Source organism: Ursus americanus, chromosome 16 (genome assembly GCF_024610735.1).
Source record: "Ursus americanus isolate L20-20 chromosome 16, mUrsAme1.1.p, whole genome shotgun sequence".
Classification (NCBI taxonomy): domain Eukaryota; kingdom Metazoa; phylum Chordata; class Mammalia; order Carnivora; family Ursidae; genus Ursus; species Ursus americanus.
In genome coordinates this window covers 31,335,167-31,357,063 of record NC_142142.1, presented here as the reverse complement: position 1 = coordinate 31,357,063, position 21,897 = coordinate 31,335,167, and the positions used below count along the sequence as shown (strand labels likewise).

Sequence of the window (21,897 nt, the reverse complement as noted above, 5' to 3'; positions counted from 1 at the left end):
GTGCAAGTTGGAGACCCTTAACGCTAGGAATCACGAACTGCAGAATAATAGTGCTTAGTGAATTGTGCAGTCCACGCGCGAAAGGATACACAGGCCGAGGCATCTTCATAGCCGGGCCTAAAACTAACGCCACCCTCAATGCTCTGGGCAAATGTTTCCCCCTTTCTGGACCCCTGTCTCCTGATGTGTAAAGCGAGCGCACTGACAGAGAGGCAGTAAACCTCGGAGCGTCGCAGACATGAGAAATAATGGGCTGCTACGTAGGGTTTGGCCGGTGCGCGGACTTTTCCGGGGCGGCCCCCAGCGGCCCTTGGGGGAGGCGGGACTAGGCCGATTCCCGCCGCTTGGCCCCGCCATTGGCGGGCGGTTTGAATGACGGAAGTGACGGGAGCTCGGCGATGGCCGCCCCGCAGGCGCACAAACGGCTGTTGGGACGCTGGTGGGCCGCGGCCGCCGGCGCCGTGTGTGTCTGAGCTACTGTTCCCGATTCCGGGCCCCTGCTTTTCAGGTGAGTGACGGACGCGCCGGCTTCCCGCGGCCCGGCCGTGCACAACTCCCCGAAGCCCAGGAGCTGGCGGTGCGCCCCCCGGGAATGGGATGCCCTGAAGGCGCGGCGTCGGGAAGGCAGCACGGCCCGCCGTTCTGAGGCCTCGGCGCGGCCCGGGCCCTGCCAGGAGTCAGGCTGGCGGCGGTAGGGAGTGCGGGGAAGGGAGGTACGTCCCGGCGCAGACCGGCTGCTTGCAGCGAGAGGCTGCTCCCGGGCCTTAGGCGCGTGTGGCCTTGCGTGCCCTCCCGGGGTGGGGTCGCGCGGGGTCCTTGGGTTCCCTAACCCGGGGCGGCGGGGAGGGCCTCCCGGGGCTGCTGCTGCAAGCGCTTCTCGCTGCGTCCTGCCCACCCTTTCCCCGGGTCCTCCGCGGACTTGGCCTGAAACCCGGGAGCCGTTTAAGAGCACAGCCTAGAATTGTTTCTTGCAGAGAGCGTGCTCTCTCTCTCTCTCTCTCTCTCTTTTTTTTTTTTTTTTTTTTTGCTGTCTCTCACCTTTAATTTCTCAGGTAGTTAGTCCTGCCACAAACTGAACAGTGGGGAACATTTGAGTCCTTAATACTTAGGAAGTATTTGGCCATTTCACGTCAAGTCACATCATCAGAACAACCTGTTGGGGTAGATGTTACGATTCCCATTATATAGTTTAAGAAAACGAAACCACAGTAACTTAAAACGACTTGGCTAGTGTCTTCCTGCTGTAAATGGTCGTGATGAGTCTTGAACACAAATCTTCTAAGTCTAGTATTTTGTGATTACAATATGCCAAGTGCCATTTAATTCTCAGGCCAAAATCTTAAAACATAAGTTAATATCTGTTATTGGATAGTGTTAATACACAGAATTCAAAAATCCTACTGATATGAATAAATGATTTAATAAGAGGGAGCAGGGGAAACTCTTCCTTACAGTAGGATTCCAGTTGATAAGGAATAACGAAAATAGAAAATGCTTTTCGGTAAATGCTGTAGTTAATGCTTCCAGCAACCGCCAGTGGATACTAAGGAGCAAAGATATAATCAGGAACATGATATTTATATATAGTTTCAACTATCTCTCCAGGTACTTATAAAGGAAAAGTGGAGAGACCTGGTAGACACCACCTAACCAGAGGATCAAAATTAACATCACCAGTGGTAGTAAGACACGTTAACATAATTTAATGCACTGAGAAAGGGTGCATCATCACTTCTGTGGTGTTCTTGCCAAAAATGTGTAATCTCGGTCTAACCACGGGAAAAGATTAAGTAAATCCAAATTGAGGGACATTCTACAAAATAACTGGCCAGTAGTTTTTAAAAGTCAAGAGGTTAAAAAGAAAGGCACAAACTGAGGAGCTGTCCCAGATTAGAGGGGTGGAAGGAGAGGTGACAATTTCTACAGCCATGAGAATATAATTCACAGACCTTCAGCTCCTATATTCTGAAATCCGTTTGCATGGATGCTTCCCAGGGCTGTTTCTGGCCAATGACTAAGCATGGCATGGGCATTAAGGTAGGCCTATTCCTGAGAAACAAGGTACTTTCCCTTAATTCCTCAGAGGTCTTCCTGAATCTTCTTTAGACCGCATGGCAGTCATCTACCCAACTTTCCCTTTTTCCATTCAGTGTCAGATTTACGTGGAAGCCTGAAGCGCTCCCAGTTTTTACTAGCTCCTTCCCATTTCCCCTCACACAGGCACTTCTCCTAATAAAATCCTTGTGGGTTTAATCCTATCTTGTCCTCTGCTTCTTGGAGACCCAGAGTAACAGCAATGGATTGTCCTTGGATGGGGTCCTGGTTCAGAAAATGGATGCTAGTGGGATACTTGACAAAATTTGAATAAAGTCTGTAGATTAGTTAGAAGTATTGTGCTAGTGTCAGTTTCTTGGTTTCGGTCTCGTGCTGTGATTGATGTTTAGAGAAGCGGGGGAAAGAGTATATGGGAACTGTAAGTCTGAAATTATTTCCAAATAAGTTAAAAAAATTAAGAAAGTTATATGCAAGAGAAAAATTATACTACCACATCTCAGGAGGTAAAAGTAACAAATGTATGTTTCCTTATAATCCTCAAGCAAATGAGATGATAGATATTCAAAGCAATCTGAAAAAAACCAGGGTTTTTTTTCCCTTTTTTTTTGAGGTATAACCTTAAAACACACAAATCTAAGTGTATCATTTGAGGAATTTTTACATATGTATATACCTGTGTAATCATAACGCGGGTCAAAATACAGATCATCTCTAGCATCCCTGCAGGCTCCTTTGTGCCCCCTCCTAGTCATTAACCTACAGAAAGGCGAGCCCTGTTTTAACCCGTGTCATCATGGATTCGTCTTGCTTGTTTTTGAACTTGATATAAATGGAATTTTACAGTATGTTCTCTTTTTTGTCTTTTTTCCCCATGATACTTTGTCTACGAGAGTTACCAGGAATTAGTTTTGATAGTTTGAATATAAATTCAGAGACCTTCAGAAAAATTATTGACTGAATTTAATCTTGCTCATTTTATCTTCTTTGTTCAGTGTTTCCTTGTTCATCAATCCCCACTAGCAAACAATACCGGTTTAAACAAAAATGTCCTCATTCCACATGTTTTAGCATATCAGAAAGTTAGGAGCCATATAGAATAAGGAAATCTTTCTTTGGATCTGCAAGTAGATCCTGTCACTTAGGTCAAGTGCTTTAACACAAGAGGCCTTTGATTCTTCATTTATAAAATGAAGAAGGCAGTCAGCACTTTACTTACTGTTACTTTGCTTACTGGAAAAGATTTTCAAATGCAAGCAGTTATTTCTTTTTGGCGTCAGAGTCTATTAGTCCCTATTAGATAACTTTAAGTCCTCCTAGCCCAAAACAGTATCCATCCATAGTATGTGAAATACTGCCTGATAATTGTTATTTGTTAAATTAATTTGAATATTAAAATAAAACTAACCTCTGTCCTTCAGTTGTTAGGAATCTAGCTAGAAAAGGCACAGTGTAATTGATGAAAAACTAGAGCAAGGTAATACCAAGAAAGCATTAGATTGGTCCCCAAATTGAGTGTAAAGATAGTGTCCCTTCTGGGTGGGCAAGTCAGGAATGAGGTGGTAGGTGGGTGAAGCAAAAATTACTAGAGGACAGTTTCATGAAGAAGTGGAGCTTCAGCTAGCTTCAGAAAGATGTAAGTATCCATGTTATAATCTAGGGAGGAGAGTGAGAGCACCTGAATGTCAATGGCACGTATAGATCTGAGAGCCTAAACACCTGACTCATGCAAACAACAGAATCGTTCTCAGGGAAATGTTTAAAATGGTCATTGATTTAGAACAATCACACCACTGTAATTATTAAAGAATTGTTGAGAGTTTGATGTGATTCCATTTGATACGGTGACACTTGGTCATCAAGTTATACACAGCAGACTGGGAGTTGAAACTAGGGACTGGGAGCCTTTTGCAATTACAGCAGTCCTGCTGGTTATGGACAAGTTATCAAAGTTCCAAAGTGTAAAATTGCAATTGTGAAAACATTTTTTTTAAGTCTGTGCTTTTTTACATTTAAGGTAGGTAAGCTCCGGAAATCCCAATCAGAAATGTCAGGTCCCAGATACTCTAGGTAAGCAAGACTCTGCTGTCATGGGGGAAAACATTTTCGAGTAATTCTGATTCATCCTCCACTTAACCCCTTCTCCCCATTTGAGAATCATTGACTAGAGTGCTGAATTTAATAATTGCAATTTGTAAATATAAGTTGGACTCAGTTTACCCAAATTATTTTGTGTATATTTAGTTCTTTAAATGTCAAGTATTAAATATATTTTTAACATTGTTCTAATCTTTGCTGCCCTGTTTTAATAGACATTTTTCTTTCATTCTTTTTTTAATTCAGAAACTTTATATTTGAAGTACCCAGAAATGAAAAGAAAGGTAGTGAATGCTGGCAAGCTGAGATTGAGTCCTAATGAGGAAGCTTACATTTTAAAGGAAGATTATGAAAGACGACGAAAACTAAGATTACTGCAGGTAAGATTCATCTGGAACAAGGTTTTAAATTCTTTGTCTTCCCCAAATTATTAGTTTTTTTTTACAGTAGAGAGTTCTGAATGTTGCATTTAAAACCCTTTTCTGGCTAAGAGCCCTGGTTCTGGTGTATTAACTAGTTCAGGAAAATTCAAAAAAAGAGGCTGAAATGGTAAATAGATGAAGAAGAGTTTGAGGATAGAGATTATTTGACTCGATTACTAGAAAATGGTTCTTAATAAACATTTTTCAAACTATGTGGTACTGATGTAGATTAGGGTAGGAAGATTAGAATGGCTTTGAAGAAGGCTTACTGGAAATATTATTAGCTGCTGTAATATTTATTAAGAAGTTGTAGATTATTTTCTAGAAGTCCTTTCAGAGTAAGATAGTTAAGCCCTTGGGAAGCATGTTTTAGGTGCCATTCTATCTAAAATTGGAGATGATGTACCACAAATATGGACTTCTCATCTGGCTCTATACTCTCCTGGGCTATAAATTGTATTCTTTTTAAATTTTTTTTTAAGATTTCATTTGTTAGAGAGAGTGAGCGAGGGAGAGAGAGAACACGAGTAGGGGAAGGGGCAGAAGGAGAGGGAGAAGCAGAATCTTTGATGAGCAGGGAGCCCTATGGGGGGCTCTTGACCCTGGGACTCTAGGATCATGACCTCAGCCAAAGGCAGCTGCTTAACTGACTGAGCCACCAGGCACCCCTGGTCTATAAATTTTATTGAACACCCTTACCATTTTAACCTCTTACCAGTTATTAAAATGATAATAGTAATACTGTTAGTGCTTGGGTTGGGGAGGAGAAGATAATAGCTAATAAGTTAGAGAACTTTAGAAGTAGTCTTGAGGTTTTAGCTTTTTTACATCACTGGATTTTCCATTTTATGTAGGCCTTATCTAATATGAATATTCCAGAGAATTGATATACCTGAACAGAATTCATTTAAGTTCCTATTTCCAAACAGCTTTTCAGAAAACTTGAAGTAAGCCTCTTTTCATATAATCTGTTAAATATGCATTCTTTAGGTTCGAGAACAAGAAAGGGGTATCGCTTTACAGATAAGAGAAGACATAAAACAGAGGAGAAATCAGCAATTAACTCGTTTGGCAGAGGAACTAAGGACAGAATGGAAAGAATCACAAACTCAGAAAATAAAGAACTTGGAAAAGCTATATTTGGCAAGTTTAAGAAGTATGGGAGAGGGACACCAACAGGCCAAAGAAAATGTAAGTGAATGCTTACTTGACTACCTGTCTGGTAGTGGTATTGGTAAAAAGTAAATTGTTTATAGTATACATGCATGTATAGAGTTTGTTTTGGCCAGCCTGAACTTCTTTATGCTTTCTATGATTATTTTTTAAATTTAAGTATAATTGACATTCAGTATTATATTAATTTCAGGTGTACAACATAGTGATTCAGCAGTTACATACGTCATGCAATGCTCATCCTGATAAATGTAGTTACCAGCTGTCAACATGCAAAGTTATTACAATAATATTGACTACATTCCCTATACTGTACTTTTCATTCCTGTGACTTATTTATTTCATAGAGAGAAGTTTATACCTCTTAATCCCCTTTACCTGTTTCACTAATCCCCCACCCGCTCACCTCTGGCAACCACCAGTTTGTTCTCTGTGTTTATTAGTCAGTTTCTGTTTTTTTGATTGTTCATTTGTTTTGTTTTTTTACAAGTGAAATCATAAGGTATTCGTCTTTGTCTGAATTATTTTACTTAGCACATTACCTCTAAACTCCATCCATACTGTCACAGATGGCAAGATATTTATTTATTTATTTATGACTGAGTGATACTCCATTGTATATATACACCATATCTTTGTGTATCTGTCCATGGACACTTGGGCTGCTTCCATAATTTGGCTATTGTAAATAATGCTGCAATAAACATGGGGGTGCAGGGTCACCTCAGTGCCTCAGTCAGTTAAGCGTCTGCTTTGGCTCAGGTCATGATCCAGAATCCAGCCCTGCTTCCCGCTTCCTTCTTCTTCCCGCTTCTGCTTCTTCAGGCTTCCTGCTCAGTGGGGAGTCTGCTTCTCCCTCTGCCTCAGCCCCTCCCCCCTCAAACAAATATATAAATATATTTATGTATTTAAAAAAATGTGGAGGTGCATATATCTTTTCAAATTAGTGTTTTCATTTTCTTTAGGTAAATACCCAGCAGTAGAATTACTGGATCATTTGGTATTTTTATTTTTAATTTTTTGAAGAACCTCTGTACTGTTTTTCACAGTGGCTGCACCAATTTACGTTTCCACCAACGGTGTGGAAGGATTCCCTTTTCTCTATATCCTCACCAACGCTTGTTATTTCTGTTTGTTACTAGCCATTCTGACTGGTGTGAGGTGATAATCTCTTTGGGGTTTTGATTTGCATACCTCTCATTAGTGATGTTGAGCATCTGTTGGCCAGCCATATGTCGTCTTTGGAAAACTGTTCTGATCCTCGGCCCATTTTTAAATTGGATTATTTGATCTTTGTTGTTTTGAGTGATAGGAGTTATTTGTATATGTTGTATATTAATGCCTTATCTGATATATCATTTGAAGATACCTTCTCCCATTCAGTAGGTTGCTTTTTTTTTTTTTTTTTGATGGTCTCCTTCAGTGTGAAAAGGCTTTTTAGTTTGATGTAGTCCCGTTTATTTTTGCTTTTGTTTCCCTTGCCTGAGGAGACAAATCTAGAAAAATAATGCTAAGACTGATTTCCAAGAAATTACTACTTATGTTTTCTTTTCAGCGTTTAATGGTTTCAGGTCTTATGCTTAGGTCTTTAATCCATTTGGGGTTAATTTTTGTGTACGATATAAGAAAGCAGTCCAGTTTTATTCTTTTGCATGTACCTGTCCAGTTTTTCCAGAACTATTTATTGAAGAGGCTGTCTTTTCTCCATTGTATATTCTTGCCTCTTTTGTTACAGATTAATTGACCATATAAACGTGGGTTTATTCCTGGGCTCTCTGTTGTGTCCCATGGGTCTGTATGTCTGTTTTTGTCCTAGTGCCACACTGTTTTGATTACTACAACTTTGTAATACAGTTTGAAATCAGCAAGTGTGATGCCTCCAGTTTTGTTCTTTGTTAAGATTTCTTTGGCTATTTGGGGTCTTTGTGGTTCCATGCAGATTTTAAGATTATTTTTTCTAGTTCTGTGGAAAATACTATTGATATTTTGGTAGGGATTGCATTGACTCCATAGATTACTTTAGGTAGTATGGACATTTTAACAAATTAACCCTTCTAATCTGTGAACATTGAACATCTTTCCATTTATTTATGTCATCTTCAATTTCTTTCATCAGTGTGTTTTAATTTTCAGAGTATAGTTCTTTTCACCTTGTTTAAATTTATTCCCAGGTATTTTATTCTTTGTGAAGTAATTGTAAGTGGGATTGTTTTCTTAATTTCTTTTTCTGCTACTTTGTTATTAATGTATAGAAATGCAACGGATTTCTGTATATTAATTTTGTGTCCTGCAACTTTACTGAGTTCATTTATTGTAATGTCTTTTTGGTGGAGTCTTCAGGGTTTTTTATATGTAAAACCATGTCATCTGCAAATAGTGACAGTTTTATCTCTTCCCTTCCAGTTTGGATTCCTTTTATTTCTTGTGTGATTTCTGTGGCTAGGAATTCCAATACTATGTTGAATAATAGAGTGGACATCCTTGTCTTGTTTCTGATCTTAGAGGAAGAGCTTTCAACTTTTCACCATTGAGTATGATGTTAGCTGTGGGTTTCTCATAAATGGCGTTTATTATGTTGAGCTATGTTCCCTCTATGCCTATTTTGTTGAGAGTTTTTATCATGAATGGATATTGATTTTTGTCAAATGCTTTACTGCTTCTGTTGAAATTGATCATATGGTTTTTTCCCTTGTTTTGTTACTATGGTATATCACATTAATTGAGTTGTGGTTTTTGAACCATCCTTGCATTACTGGAATAAATCCTACCTAAATATGGTGAGTGATCCTTTTAATGTATTGATGAATTCAGTTTGCTGATATTTTGTTGAGGAGGGTTTTTGCATCTATGTTCATCAAGGATAGATGGATGTGATTTTCTTTTTCTGCAGTTTTTGTCTGGTTTATGCTGGCCTTGTAGAATGAATTGGGAAGCATCCCTCCCTCTTCTATTTAATGGAATAGTTTGAGAAGTCGGTATTAACTTTTTTTTAAATGTTTGGTAGAATTCACTGGAAGTCATCTGGTCCTGGACCTTTATTTGTGGGGAATTTTTTGATTACTGATTCAATTTTATTACTGGTCATCAGTCTGTTCATATTTTCTATTTCTTCCTGATTCAGTCTTAGAAGATTGTTTCTGGGACTTTATCCATTTTTTTCTAGGTTGTCCAACTTGTTGGTGTATCATTTTTCATAGCAGTCTCTTCAAATCCTTCGTTTTTCTGTGGTATAACTTCTCTTTCAAATTTTATTTGATCTTTTTTCTTGATGAGTCTAGTGAAATGTTTCTCAGTTACATCTCTCTTTTCAAAAAAACAGCTTAGTTTCATCGATCTTGTTTATTGTTTTTTTTTTTAATCTCCATTTGATTTATTTCCACCCTGTTCTTTATTTCCTTCCTTTTACTAACTTTGGGCTTTGCTGCTTCTTGTTTTTTAGTTCCTTTAGGTGTAAGTTTGGTTATTTATTTGAAAATTTTCTTGTTTCTTGCGAGAGGCCTGTATTGCTATAAACTTCCCTCTTAAAACTGCTTTTGCTACATCTCAAAGAATTTGAACCATTGTGTTTCCATTTTCATTTGTTTCTATGTATTTTTTTATTTAATCTCTGATGTCTTTGTTACCCATTTGTTCTGTAATAGCATGTTATTTATTTTCCATTTGTTGTTGTTGTGGGGTTTTTTTTTCCAGTTTTTTTCTTGTAATTGATTTCTAGTTCCATAATATTGTGGTCAGAAAAGCACTTGATATGATTTGACTTCTTGAATGTATTGAGACTGTTTTGTGGCCTAACATATGATCTATCCTGGGGGATGTTCCATGTACACTTGAAAAGAATGTGTATTGTGCATTTTTATTTTAATTTTTTTGGATGGAATGTAATCTCTATATATTTTAAGTCCATCTGTCTGGATGATCTGTGGATGTAAGTGGCTGTTAAAGTCCCTTTCTATTATTGTATTACTGTCACTTTCTCTCCTTTATGTCTGTTAACATTTGCTTTATATATTTAGGTGTTCCTATGTTAGGTGCCTAGATATTTACAATTGTTATAGCCTCTTGTTGGATTGATCCTTTTTTACTATGTAGTGCCTTTCTTTGTCTCTTGGTATAGTCTGTTTTAAAGTCTGTTTTGTCTGATATAGGTATTGTTACCCTGGCTTTTTGTTGTTGTTGTTTTGTTTTTAACTTCCGTTTGTGTAGAGTATCTTTTTCCAGCCCTTGACTTTTAGTCTGTATGTGTCTTTCGGTCCAAAGTTGGCCTCTTCTAGGCAGCATGTAGATGGGTCATAGTTTTTATCCATTCATTCACCCTGTCTTTTTGATTGGAACATTTAGTTCATTTACATTTAAAGAAATTATATTGATAGGTACGTACTTACTGCCCTTTTGTTGTTTTCTCGTTGTTTTTGTAGTTCTGTGTTCCTTTCCTCTTCTCTTGCTCTCTTCCTTTGTGTTTTGATGACTTTCTTTAGTGTTAATGCTTGGATTTCTATATCTTTGTGTGTCTATTATAGGTTTGTGGTTATCAGGTTCATGTATAGTGTCCTATGTATGTAGCAGTCTGTGTTAAGTAGATGGTTGCTTAAGTTTGAATACATTCTAAAAACACTACATTTTTGGGGGCGCCTGGGTGGCACAGCGGTTAAGCGCCTGCCTTCGGCTCAGGGCGTGATCCCGGCGTTCTGGGATCGAGCCCCACATCAGGCTCCTCCGCTATGAGCCTGCTTCTTCCTCTCCCACTCCCCCTGCTTGTGCTCCCTCTCTCGCTGGCTGTCTCTATCTCTGTCGAATAAATAAATAAAATCTTTAAAAAAAAATAAAAATAAAAATAAAAATAAAAACACTACATTTTTACTTCCCCCTTTCACATTTTATGTATGTGATGTAGTATTTTACATCTTTTTATTTTGTGTATCCCTTAACTAATTGTAGATATAATTGATGTTACTACTTTTATCCTTTAATCTTCAAACTAGCTTTATAAACGATTGATCTACTACTTTTACAATATATTTGCTTTTACAGTGGAATTTTTTCCTTTCATCTCACTTCTAGTTATGGCCTTTTCTTTTCCACTTAAGTCCCTTTAATATTACTGGTAAGGCTGGTTTCATGGTGATGATTTAATTGTTGACATTTTAATTATGTGTCTTGGTATGTGCCTCCTTGGTTTCATGTTATTAGGTATTCTCTGTGCTTCCTGGACCTGGAAGTCTGTTTACTTCCCCAGGTTAGGAAAGTTTTCAGCTATTGTTCCTTCAAATACATTTTCTGCCCTTTTATTCTTCTCTGGGATCCCTGTAATGTGAATGCTATTACACTTGATGGTATCTCAGGTCCCTTATCCTAGTCTCATTTGTTAAATTATTATTTTTTATTTTTGCTGTTTAGCTTGGGTGCTTCCCACTACCCTGTTTTCTAGCTCACTGATTCATTCTTCTGCATCCTTTAACTTACTGTTGATTCCCTCCAGTGTATTTGTCATTTCAGTTACTGTATTATTCAACTCTGATTGGTTCTTTTTTTGTATTTTCTCTCTCTTTGTTTAAGTTCTCACTGAATTCATCCACTCTTAAATCTGGTGAGCATCTTTCTCATCATTACTTGTAACTCTTTACCAGGTGTATTGTCTGTCTCCATTTTGTTCAGTTCTTTCTCTGTGGTTTTGCCTTGTTCTTTCATTTGGGACATATTCCTCTCTCTCCTTGTTTTGTCTGACTTTCTGTGTTTGTTTCTGGGAATTAGGTGGAGCAGCTCCCTCTCCTGATTTTGAGAGAGTGGCCTTATGTAAGGATGTCCCCAGTGTAGACTGAGTGTGCCTGGTAGCTTTGGCTAACCAGCTGGAACTGCTACAGTTGTGGGACTGAGGCCTGGTGTGCAGTACTGATGGGACGACTAGGGTGGGCTTGGGCATGGACCAGGGGTCTCAGGTGCTCTCCACTGGGGCTGTACTGGCAAGATGACTAAACTGGAGCAGACTGGGGTTCCTGGGGTGCTGCCCTGGCAGACCTGCCTCAACTTTTTGGTATATTAATGTAATTCAGTAATGCTGCTAGATGCATTTCCTAGTAAGAGTCACGTCCAATAAAATCTATCTTCATATGATGCTTAAATTGGAATTATTCTCTTCCAATCCCTAACTATCTGGGTAAATAAAGTAACCTGCTGAATCAGAAGTTGATTGCTTCAAGCATTTTGGACAGATTTATTAGGGGTGAATTCAGATTTCTCATTTTATTATGATTCTTCATACCTCTAAGACATGTATAGTTTAATGTATTTCATTCACAAATAGTAAAAATTCTTTGATGACTTTCAGAAAGGCAAAGTGGAACTTTAACACCGTTCCCTGACCATGTTTTGTTTATTGTGAGTTATGGTTGGAAATGACTAGATTGTGGTCCCAGAGATAGTCGCACAAAATAAACAACCTGGTTCCAGAGAAGGCAGGTCTTTGATATCAAACAATTAGTGAGGAAGATAAATATCTTTAAACTATGTGACAATGAAATATGTTCTTGCTCTCTGGGTTTAATCTGTGTTTTTAGTAATAGCCTTAGGTTGTGACATCTGAGTTTTGTAGTTTTATTTATGCCACCATTAACTTTATGCTTAGTGCAGTGTTTCCCAAATTTCAGTCATTTGAGTACCTTCATGATTTTGCCCTGACTGGAGAACCACCCATACTACTTATATGTTTGGCATTTTAATCTTGTTTAACATAACATTTTAAGTAATATATATTTTTAGGAACCTGATTTGAATGCTCTGGCACGGCGGGCAGCAGAAAGAAGAAGAAAAGCAGAAATGAGGCATAAAGAAGCTCTGAAATTACAGAAAAATAAAAAAGAAGAACTAGTGAAACAAAAAACCTGGTAAAGTAATAATGAAATTTACCACATTTTCCATTGAAACTTGATATGGCTAAAAGTAGAGAGTACATCGAGTACTTTAATTTTTAAGCAGATATTAAATATAAATCATATGGTATATCCATTGGTTTGTTCAACTTGGTTTAAAAATAATGCAGTGGAGGTGTGGTTGACCTCGGTGCCAATGTAACACATGAACTTTCTCTTCTCATGTGACTTCAGCAATTACTTAGTTTCTGGAGAAATGTATGGCTTGTTCAAAATGCATGTCCCCCAGAATCCATCTGCCTCTGATGTGTAAAAAAAAAAAAAAAAACCAGAGAAAAATCAGTGCAATTAAGAACATGAAAAGAGGTTTAGGCTCTTGGCAAATCATTCTTTCATGTTGTAAAGATGATGGAGACTGTTCTAGTCAACAGTGCTCATTTTATACAGCGACCCCCATCTTTATCAACATTTCCAGTTTTTAATCTACACTATTCTAAATGAAGAAACATTAGATGTTTGTTGGGTCAGTTTCACTGTAGGGCTTTATGTCTTTAAAGATACACCTCTTTTACTTGGTACACATTTTCTTACGTGTCCAGTGTATATAGATTGTTTATTAAAGAGCATATCGAGCCTGTGGGATCAGACTGGAGGATTTCTGAGATCCTGTGGCTTTTATATTTTAGACCCTGAGGGTTGTATTCTGATATTACCTGAGAGATTAATTTAGGACATCTCTTGTTTTTCAAGGCATATAACAGCTCGAAAGGAAGCACTGCTTGTGGAAAAAGAGAGATCGGCCAAAATTACAAGTCTGCCACCACCACCTCCAACTCTTTTTGAGGTGAATTACTTAGAGTGTTGAGAAGAACTAGGTTATACTACTTCTTCTTTACTATTAGAATTCAGTGCAGGTCAGAATTTCATTTGTTTAAACTTACAGTAAGGTAACACATGAGTATGTCTGGAGTATTTAAAAATAATCCTAGATATCATTTTACCCATTCTTTAGTATGTACCTCTGATGTATAAGTACTTTTTTAAAAAGCACAGTATTAATATTCCTGGTATCTAATAGTCAGTCTGTACTCAGTTTTCACCAATTGTCTTAATTTATTTTAGTTGTTTCAAAAACCTTGTTTTTGATTTTTAAAAAACTGAAAGTGGTTTGGTCTTTTTTTTTTTTTAATGCCCTTTATTTATAGTGGAAAAAACTAGATTATTTGCCCTATCAACTTTTTCACATTCAAGATTTGGGTATTGTAAATAGTTATTACTTTAGAGGTAAAGAAGTTAGGTGCAGATGAATTTACACAAGATTACATAAAGTGGATGAGAGAAGTCTTTTTCTCTATGGGAGTAATATGTGTGCTTTTGTGATTTGGAGCTTATTTTTGAAAAGACATTAAAGAGGAAATTAATTTTAAAAGGTATTGGTTCTTTTGTTTTACAGTAGCTTGTGGTAGTTATTGAAATGGCTATTTGGATGATTCTTACAATTACATAGTTATTTCTATCTAAAACATGGAAGTAAAAAAAAACCCCATAAATATAGGGATATCTGATTTCATTGTATATACAAGTATATTTTGTGGATGCAGGATCAGCATAAGTACAGGTATTGCCCTCTTGAGCCTTAATGTTCCTACCAAGCCAAGGTCACATATTTACCTAAACCAAATAAAACATCTGTGTAAGTGCAAATATGAATTATGTGCAAATGTGTAGTTGTACTTTTTTCCCCAACTTTTTATTATGAAAATTTTCAAAATAGAGAAGTTAAAAGGAAAATACACTGAATAGTTGTTTACATATGTGTGTATAGATTTCAAATAGCTGTGTGTACAAATGTATACATTTGAATGTAAATTGTAGAGATGATGTTTCATCCTGAATACTTCATTATGCTCATTATAAGAATAAGGACATTCTCTTATGCAACCACAGTATCACACTAAGGAAATTAACATTGGTTTCTTAATACCACTTAATATACAGTCCCTAATCAGGATTTTCCAGTTGTCCCTAAATTGTTTTATTTTACAGCTTCTTTCTTTTTTAAACCAGGATCGAGTCAGGTTTCACCCATTACTTCTGCTTGTTTTGTCTTTCTCTTGGTATGGAACATTATCTCCTACAACCCTAGTCAACGTTTTTATTTCAGACTTTTTGAAGAGACTAGTTTCTCGTATTCTGTATTTTCTCATTTGGTTATGGTGGTGACTACAAGAGATCTCTATCATAAAGGTATATTTTTCTCTTTTCAATTACCAAGTAACCCGGGAGGTAATACTCTGGCACCAGACAGGTATCTATCATCCTCGTACATTTATTCATTGTCCTACTTGTGTTTGAAAAAAGAAAAGACAACTTTCTCATCACTGGGCATGCACCACCGTAACCAAGTGATCAAACTTGGAATCCATCATAGGGGAGCAGCTTGCCTGCTGTGGTGCAGTAAACTATACAGCATCCCCTTGTTAGTATTCTTGCCTAAGTGGACTCTAGCTTTTAAACCTACATTCCAGGTGATGGAAATATAGCCCATGTAGAGAAAAATAAATAAGGATAACTGATTAAATACAAAATTACTTTTTTAAATTGGGTCCAGCATTTTTTTGGGGGGAGTCCAGCTTTACTTGAAAATTAATACTGTTAACCTAATAATCCATTGTCTTATGTTCGTTTTTCAGAACATTGAACTAAAAAGAACTTCTAATGTGAAAACCGGTAGATCCACCTATCATCATCTTTGTGCTTTTGTGAATAGAGAGATGGACACACAGCAGGTGATTGACTTATTGTTCACAATCCTCACTTTGTTTCTCTGTTCATTGAAGTGAGTTATATCTATACACGTTCTCTGTGAAAAATTTGTAACTATACACATAAGCATAAACAATAGGAAAAACAACTACAATTCCATCACCTAAAAGTGATGTGATTAATACATTAATGAATTCATTATAGCCTTTATATATAAGCATATACACACTTATCAAAATGTAATTTTTTATGGGCACTTAATATTTCATCACAGATTTAACCATTGTTCTTTAGTTCATTTCTTTTTGTTTCCGTAAATACTGCAAACATAATCTTGTACATTTTTGTCTACAACTCTGAGGTATGTTTGGAGTAGACTCCTAGAAGAGAAATTACTGGTTCCAAACTGTATAACATTTGGTACTGATACTCGATATGGATCATTAAATTGCCTTGTAAAAAGTATCGGCAACATATGAGAATGGCCATCTTACCATAACCTTCTCCATTCCCTTGTAGGGATGATTATGGTTTAGAAATTGGTGCCGGTCTCAAGAGTGATAAATGATAGTATAAATGATAGTCCTTGTTTTTGAAATTCTATTTTTTATAACTGGATTTTAATTTCTTTTCATGTTGGATTTATTTGGCTCCTGGGAAAACAGACTTTCTCAATATAGCTTTCCTTGGAGTTTAGATTGTAGCAAATACACATTGTGGTTAACTGCTTAATGGCGGTTGTTAAAAATCACTATTCATCGAATGGGATAGACCGGTGATGGGTAGTAAGGAGGGCACGTATTGCATGGTGCACTGGGTGTTATACACAACTAATGAATCATCGAGCCTTACGTCGGAAACCGGGGATGTACTGTATGGTGACTAACATAATATAATAAAAAATCATTAAAAAAAAAATCACTATTCATCAAGGCCTAAGATGAGTATTCTCATTGTAGAATTAACTTTTAAGAAAAAAGAATAAATCTTGATTTGTTTGAAATTGTAAATTATTATTACAACTTCAATATTACTATAACGTAGAAACAATAACTTCAGTCTTTGGCTAACTTGCTTTTGTGGTTACTACACTACATTTTGCAGTACTAAACAGTTCTCTCTCAAGTAAGACTGATGAAGAAAAATGTGTTTTTACCTAGCTATTGTATAGGGTACTACTGATAGTCTTATGGTAAGTTATTAAACTTTTCTCTTTGATCATAACTGAAAAACCCCTCTCCTCTTCAGTTTCTGGCTTGAAAATTGGATCAGTAGTTATAATGCAGTTTTATAAAAACAGCCCCACAGACTGAAGCATTCTGATATTTTCTTTATTTGCTACTTTATACCATCACTTGAGAAAAATCTGTTTCTTTTAAACCTTGGGTTTAAAATGTGGCAGTGGAGCAATGTGTTTGGTTTTCCAGATAATAAAATTACCTCAGACTTTTCATCTGCATCTAAGCTTATATCACATTCACAATAATTTAGCATCTTTTCTGGAGTAGAACGAAAAGATCTTTATAGCAGGTATCATATGAAAAATACTTGCACTCTCGGCATAAATGGTTGGTGATTTCTTTAGCAGCTGTCTGCAAATAAACTGTTTTTAACATGTACGAGTGCCATCATGTTTTGCTTGAATATCCTGATAAAGTAGTTCTAAAATCTCTTACATGTCATAAAATTTGTCTTTGGCTGAAGGATGATTAGTCAGCCTACTATATCCCCACTTAGAGCCAGTTCTTCTCTGAATTACGTTCAGCCATGTTTACTTTCTGTTCACACAACTAATGGAAAATGCTTGCAATTTCTAAATTATTCATGGCCTTCATTGTGTTTGTCCCTTTGTCAATGACAGTTGCATAGCATTTGTTAAAAATGGATTTTTTTTTTGTCCTAGGAGTATTTTTCCTTTTTTTTTTTTTTTTAAGATTATATTAATTTATTTGACAGAGAGCAGCACAGGCAGGGGGAGCAGCAGGCACAGGTAGGAGGAGAAGCAGACTCCCTCTTGAGCAGAGAACCCAATGTGGGCCGATCCCAGGACCCAGGGATCATGACCTGAGCTGAAGGCAGATGCTTAACTGACTGAGCTACCCTGGCGTCCCTAGGAGTATTTTTCCAAGCAGATACACTGTATTGTTTGCTGTGAGACCTAGCAAAGTAGACAAGTAAAGCAGAAACTTTAGACAAGTAAAGCAGAAACAGTTAAATTCATCAGTTTATTCTGTTGTCTTACTGAAAAAGATTTCTGTCCAAATGTCTGATATACAGAATGCAGAGTAGTGTATTTAATAATATCACTTACTGTTTTGTGCACTGCAGAGTATAATTCATAGAAAAGTTTTTTAGAAACATGTTCTCTAAAAATTTTTGCTTGGGATTCACAGTTTTTGCAAGTTTCATATACCTTCTGAATTACCTACTAAAAATGTAATCTAACAATTATTTCGACCAGTTTTTTGTATAAATTTTTAGTGTCATTAACGCAAATCTATTGGAGATTGTCTTCCTAAAGAATTCTTGTAAAATCTTGTTTTGAAGTTTGGGCAGACACTCTAACCCTTATTTTCTTCATATCCTTTATATACCTCATTGTGTTTGGACTGAATATGTTTATTGTGAATGTTGTATGTTCTGAAGATTTCCTTCCCTTAACATTTTGGTGTAGCAAAATTGACATTCTCCTATTAATTTACCCTCAAATGATGTGACGAATTTCCAGACAATTTTTTTCTTCAAAATTTCATGGCCTAAGTGGAATGAAATATTGTTCCTAAAAGTTATTTCATTTAATTTTATGCATTGTAATTTCCTAAATAAATGTTTTGGAGACTACAGTATTGTTTTAATCTAGCTTTTGTTGTTCTACCTGGTGTTATGTAGATTTGCATAAACAGTTATTGGCTCAAAAGGGATATAACATTGAAAGTGCTGAAGTGGTCTACTTGCTCCCAAACACAATGTCTCTAATTTAGCCTCCAGATCAGGGGTCATAAGATACTATCTGACATCAGTGACAAAGCACCAATAGAACCAATCCAGAGAAAGGGTTCTACTTGTCCAGGCCTTCTTGTACAATCAAAAGACTGGCAGCCAGGGTTTATCTTTTCCATTCTGAAGGCTCGAGGGTTACAGCTTTATAGATAAAGTCAGTCCTGATCATAAACTTGTGTGCATTTGCACAAAATAGTAGTTAACCTATCCCTCCTTGCCTTAAATCCCTGGTGCTCGCCTCTTTTCCATGTTAATAAGTGCCCTTTGTGGCATGTGGTCCCCCCCCCAATAGGGTATTTTCTTCTGCATTAAAAACCTGTTCAGGCAGATATCCCTTCTCTTCATTGACACCTCTGGAAACTGCTGCTGCTCCTGTTACCTTGATCTTTTTGAGACAAATCTCTTTCTGAAATTATCAAATCATTCTTTACTTGCTTTAAATTCTCCAGCTTTAGATCTTTCACCTTTCCTTTTGCTTTAAGACTTCCTTTTTCTTGAATCATATTAGAGTTCATAGGTGTGTCTTTTCTTGTAGCAATTCTGCACCCACAGAAAAGCTGCATTATCAATATGAGATAAAAGTTATTTTGCAAAAAGTGCAAGGTTTTCATGCTTGCTGTTGTAGCTGCACCTATAGCTTTATGAATTTCCTTTTCTTCTTTTACAATTTCCTCACCCTGGATTCATTTTTGAAATGGCAGGCAGCTGCGGCTGCAGACCACAACCCACAGTATATATCAAGCAGTGCAACTTTTTCTTGTAATGTCATGACTTGTCTCTGCTTCTTGGGAACACTTCCAGTATCACTGGTGGTACTTTGTACGGGACCCATGATGTTATTCAGAGTTTATGATATTGCTCTCATAAACCCAAGGCAAAATACACAAGAACCATGAGACACCATATGCAGTTTACTGGGGAGACGACTTGCTCACGCAGAAATGATAGCATTAGCGTCACACCGTGTTTTAAGCAGATACAGCACTTGTGCTCACTGTGATAACAACAGGACGTGGCTAAAAATTACAGTAGTACAGGATGTACAGTTAATTTTATGCAGTTGAGACTTAAATATTGAATTTTTATGTTTGTTTACATTTCTCTCGACTGTGAATGCCTTCCATGTTTGGTCTGTAAGGGCTTGTGTATGTAAGTTTTGATAAATTTTAACTTTTTATAAGAGATTTTTATGTATTTATGTCAGTAAATGATAAAATAGACTAGTATCTTACATATATTTTATGCATTCATGACATACCTAACTTTTCTTAATTTCTCAGTATTGCCAGGCTGCAGGATTCATCTGCAAGTTTTTTCAGATTGTTGCAAATCTCCAAAATACTTTCCGATATTTTTATTGGAAAAAACCCACGTATAAGTGGACTCTCACAGTTTAAACCCGTGTTAAGGGTCTACTATGATAGCTTTCATAATCATCATTATTTCACCGAAGAATTTCAACATACAACATAAGATGTTTACTTAAAGTTACATTTGGAATGCTTTCCTGTTTTTGAAAGTGAACATTCAGGCATAATAGTAAATCCAGGTTCTGTGCCCTTCCCCCGCTTACTTGCTATTGTTGGCTTGGTGAGATGATAGCTGACTGTGCAATCACATCATCACTGATTATGCACAAGTTTTAGGAAGTCAGAAATTATATTAAAGTAGTTGTTCAGTGATTTGGCCTTCCAAGCAGCAGATGTTGACTGAAAACCAAAGACAAATCTCAGTGCTTCCCTAAATGACCTTTGCTCTCTGTGGCTTCTTAACTACTGGCTTTGTGAGTGCCTTCAACACTGTTGTTTTACTGGAATTTCTGAACAAAACAACGATGGAGAAATGTGTGGGTGAGAATAATGTAATCTGGCTTAAAATGAACCAACTTGCTCAACTTTCACTAACAATTTGATATTTTTCATATATACATGTGCTTGGTAATTGTGGGCATTTAAAAATACAACTCTACTTATTTAATTTTATATAAGTAGGAAAGCATGATTTTAAGGTCATGTTTTAGTTGTCACTTTATTTCACAATTTTTAAAATTGCTAAAATGTTATTGACTGCTAGCCAGATCCTCATTTGGCTGCTGAAGAAGAAGCTAAAAGATCGGAAGAACGACAAAAACAAGCAGCACAGGAGAGAGTGGAACAGTGTGAGAAGGCACATGTACGGGGTTTCCAAGCAATGAAAAAGATCCATTTGGCTCAAGTAAGACTTCTGGCTGGGACCGCTGCTGGTAGATGGACCGATAGACTGTAGAACTAACTGATCAGTGTAAATGGTTTCCAAGTACAGAGGTATGAAGAACTTGAAAATAACAGTCCTTGATGCAGGTCATTTCACGTTTCCCAACTTTTACCTCCTGTTTCAAATTCAGGTTGGGTGAAGCAATTCCCACAGTATATTGCTGTTCTAAAAGTTTTTGTAATGATGAGTTTATTTAAAGTTTAATATTTTAATCAGCTGGAAATGGCCTGAAAAGAAATTAATCACTCTTCTCATTTAATGAATTGCATTTGTGCTTTGCAAATTTTAGGATTCTGTTTATTAAATATTTACTGAGCAAAGCACTTGTTGGCTTTACAGAGTATTGATTCAAAGGTAGAGCCATGATCCTGGCTATCAGGGAGCTTTGAAAAAGTGTTGTAAAGCCATACAATATGTATAGTGAAAACTGGCTTTATAATTTTAGCTTCACATTCTGTCACGCTTATTCAGTGAGTGTTTATCCTGAAACATAGTATAAAAATGATTCATTTTCAAAGTTAAACTGTTTCTTCTGTATTTGACTAATGCATATGGATGCTTCAAACACTCATGTGAAGACTGAATTTTTAAGTATTTCTGTGAGAATTAAAGGCCTTAAAGTTCATTGGTATAATTTTAACTGATTTATATATGACCTCCCTTAAATTTTTACATTTTATGAACTGGGAGTAAATCATGACTAAAATAACTGATTGTCTGAATTATTACCAGTAAGTCTCATCTAAGATTTAAACCGGTAGAAAAAAATGTGAAAAACAATCATAAACTGAACGGATTCTTCTATAAATCAGAGTGTTTAGTGCTTAAGAAGGTAGACTCCACACTCTGCCTGGAATTTCTCCCTCCTTCACTGCTTAGCTGATTGACCTCAGGCAAGTTACCTAACATCTCTGAATTCTGTTTTATTGTCTGTTTTGTGAGGATTAAATGAGTTTAGTAAAGCTCTTAGAATTGTGCCTGGAATTTCATAGGCTCACAGCAAATGTCAGTGGTGATGGTAGTTGTTATAATAAAATAATTCAAATAGAATAATATGCCATACTTTCAGCGAGCCAGAAATAGTATATTTATTCAGATAACTTTGAAGTTAATTTAATGAAACTGTTTGAATCTTAATATCAAAGAAATGAATTTGTAAAACTTTACGTAAGAATAGTAGTGTTTATATTATCACTTGGCAAACACTATTACACAGGCTCTCTGCCTTTTGATTTAGTATCTCTTACATGAGAATGGTCATCAAAACCTGC

The 21,897-nt window shown here is 36.7% G+C and overlaps 1 protein-coding gene across 7 annotated transcripts in view; it reads left to right on the top strand.

The window, feature by feature from the left end:
• The first annotated feature begins 372 nt into the window (after positions 1 to 372).
• Positions 373 to 21,897, top strand: part of CEP295 (centrosomal protein 295) — a 54,621-nt gene continuing 33,096 nt past the window's right edge. For 3 of the 7 annotated variants that reach the window (XM_087868243.1, XM_087868244.1, XM_045790761.2), the window contains exons 1-7: positions 373 to 508; positions 4,396 to 4,529; positions 5,562 to 5,762; positions 12,498 to 12,622; positions 13,358 to 13,451; positions 15,301 to 15,396; positions 20,447 to 20,587. In XM_087868243.1, coding sequence (XP_087724369.1) covers positions 373 to 508; positions 4,396 to 4,529; positions 5,562 to 5,762; positions 12,498 to 12,622; positions 13,358 to 13,451; positions 15,301 to 15,396; positions 20,447 to 20,587 — 927 coding nt within the window. Of the gene's footprint in view, positions 509 to 4,069; positions 4,123 to 4,395; positions 4,530 to 5,561; positions 5,763 to 12,497; positions 12,623 to 13,357; positions 13,452 to 15,300; positions 15,397 to 20,446; positions 20,588 to 21,897 lie in introns of those variants that run through there. The other 4 variants (XM_045790760.2, XM_087868245.1, XM_045790766.2 and 1 more) reach the window with 4 other exon arrangements.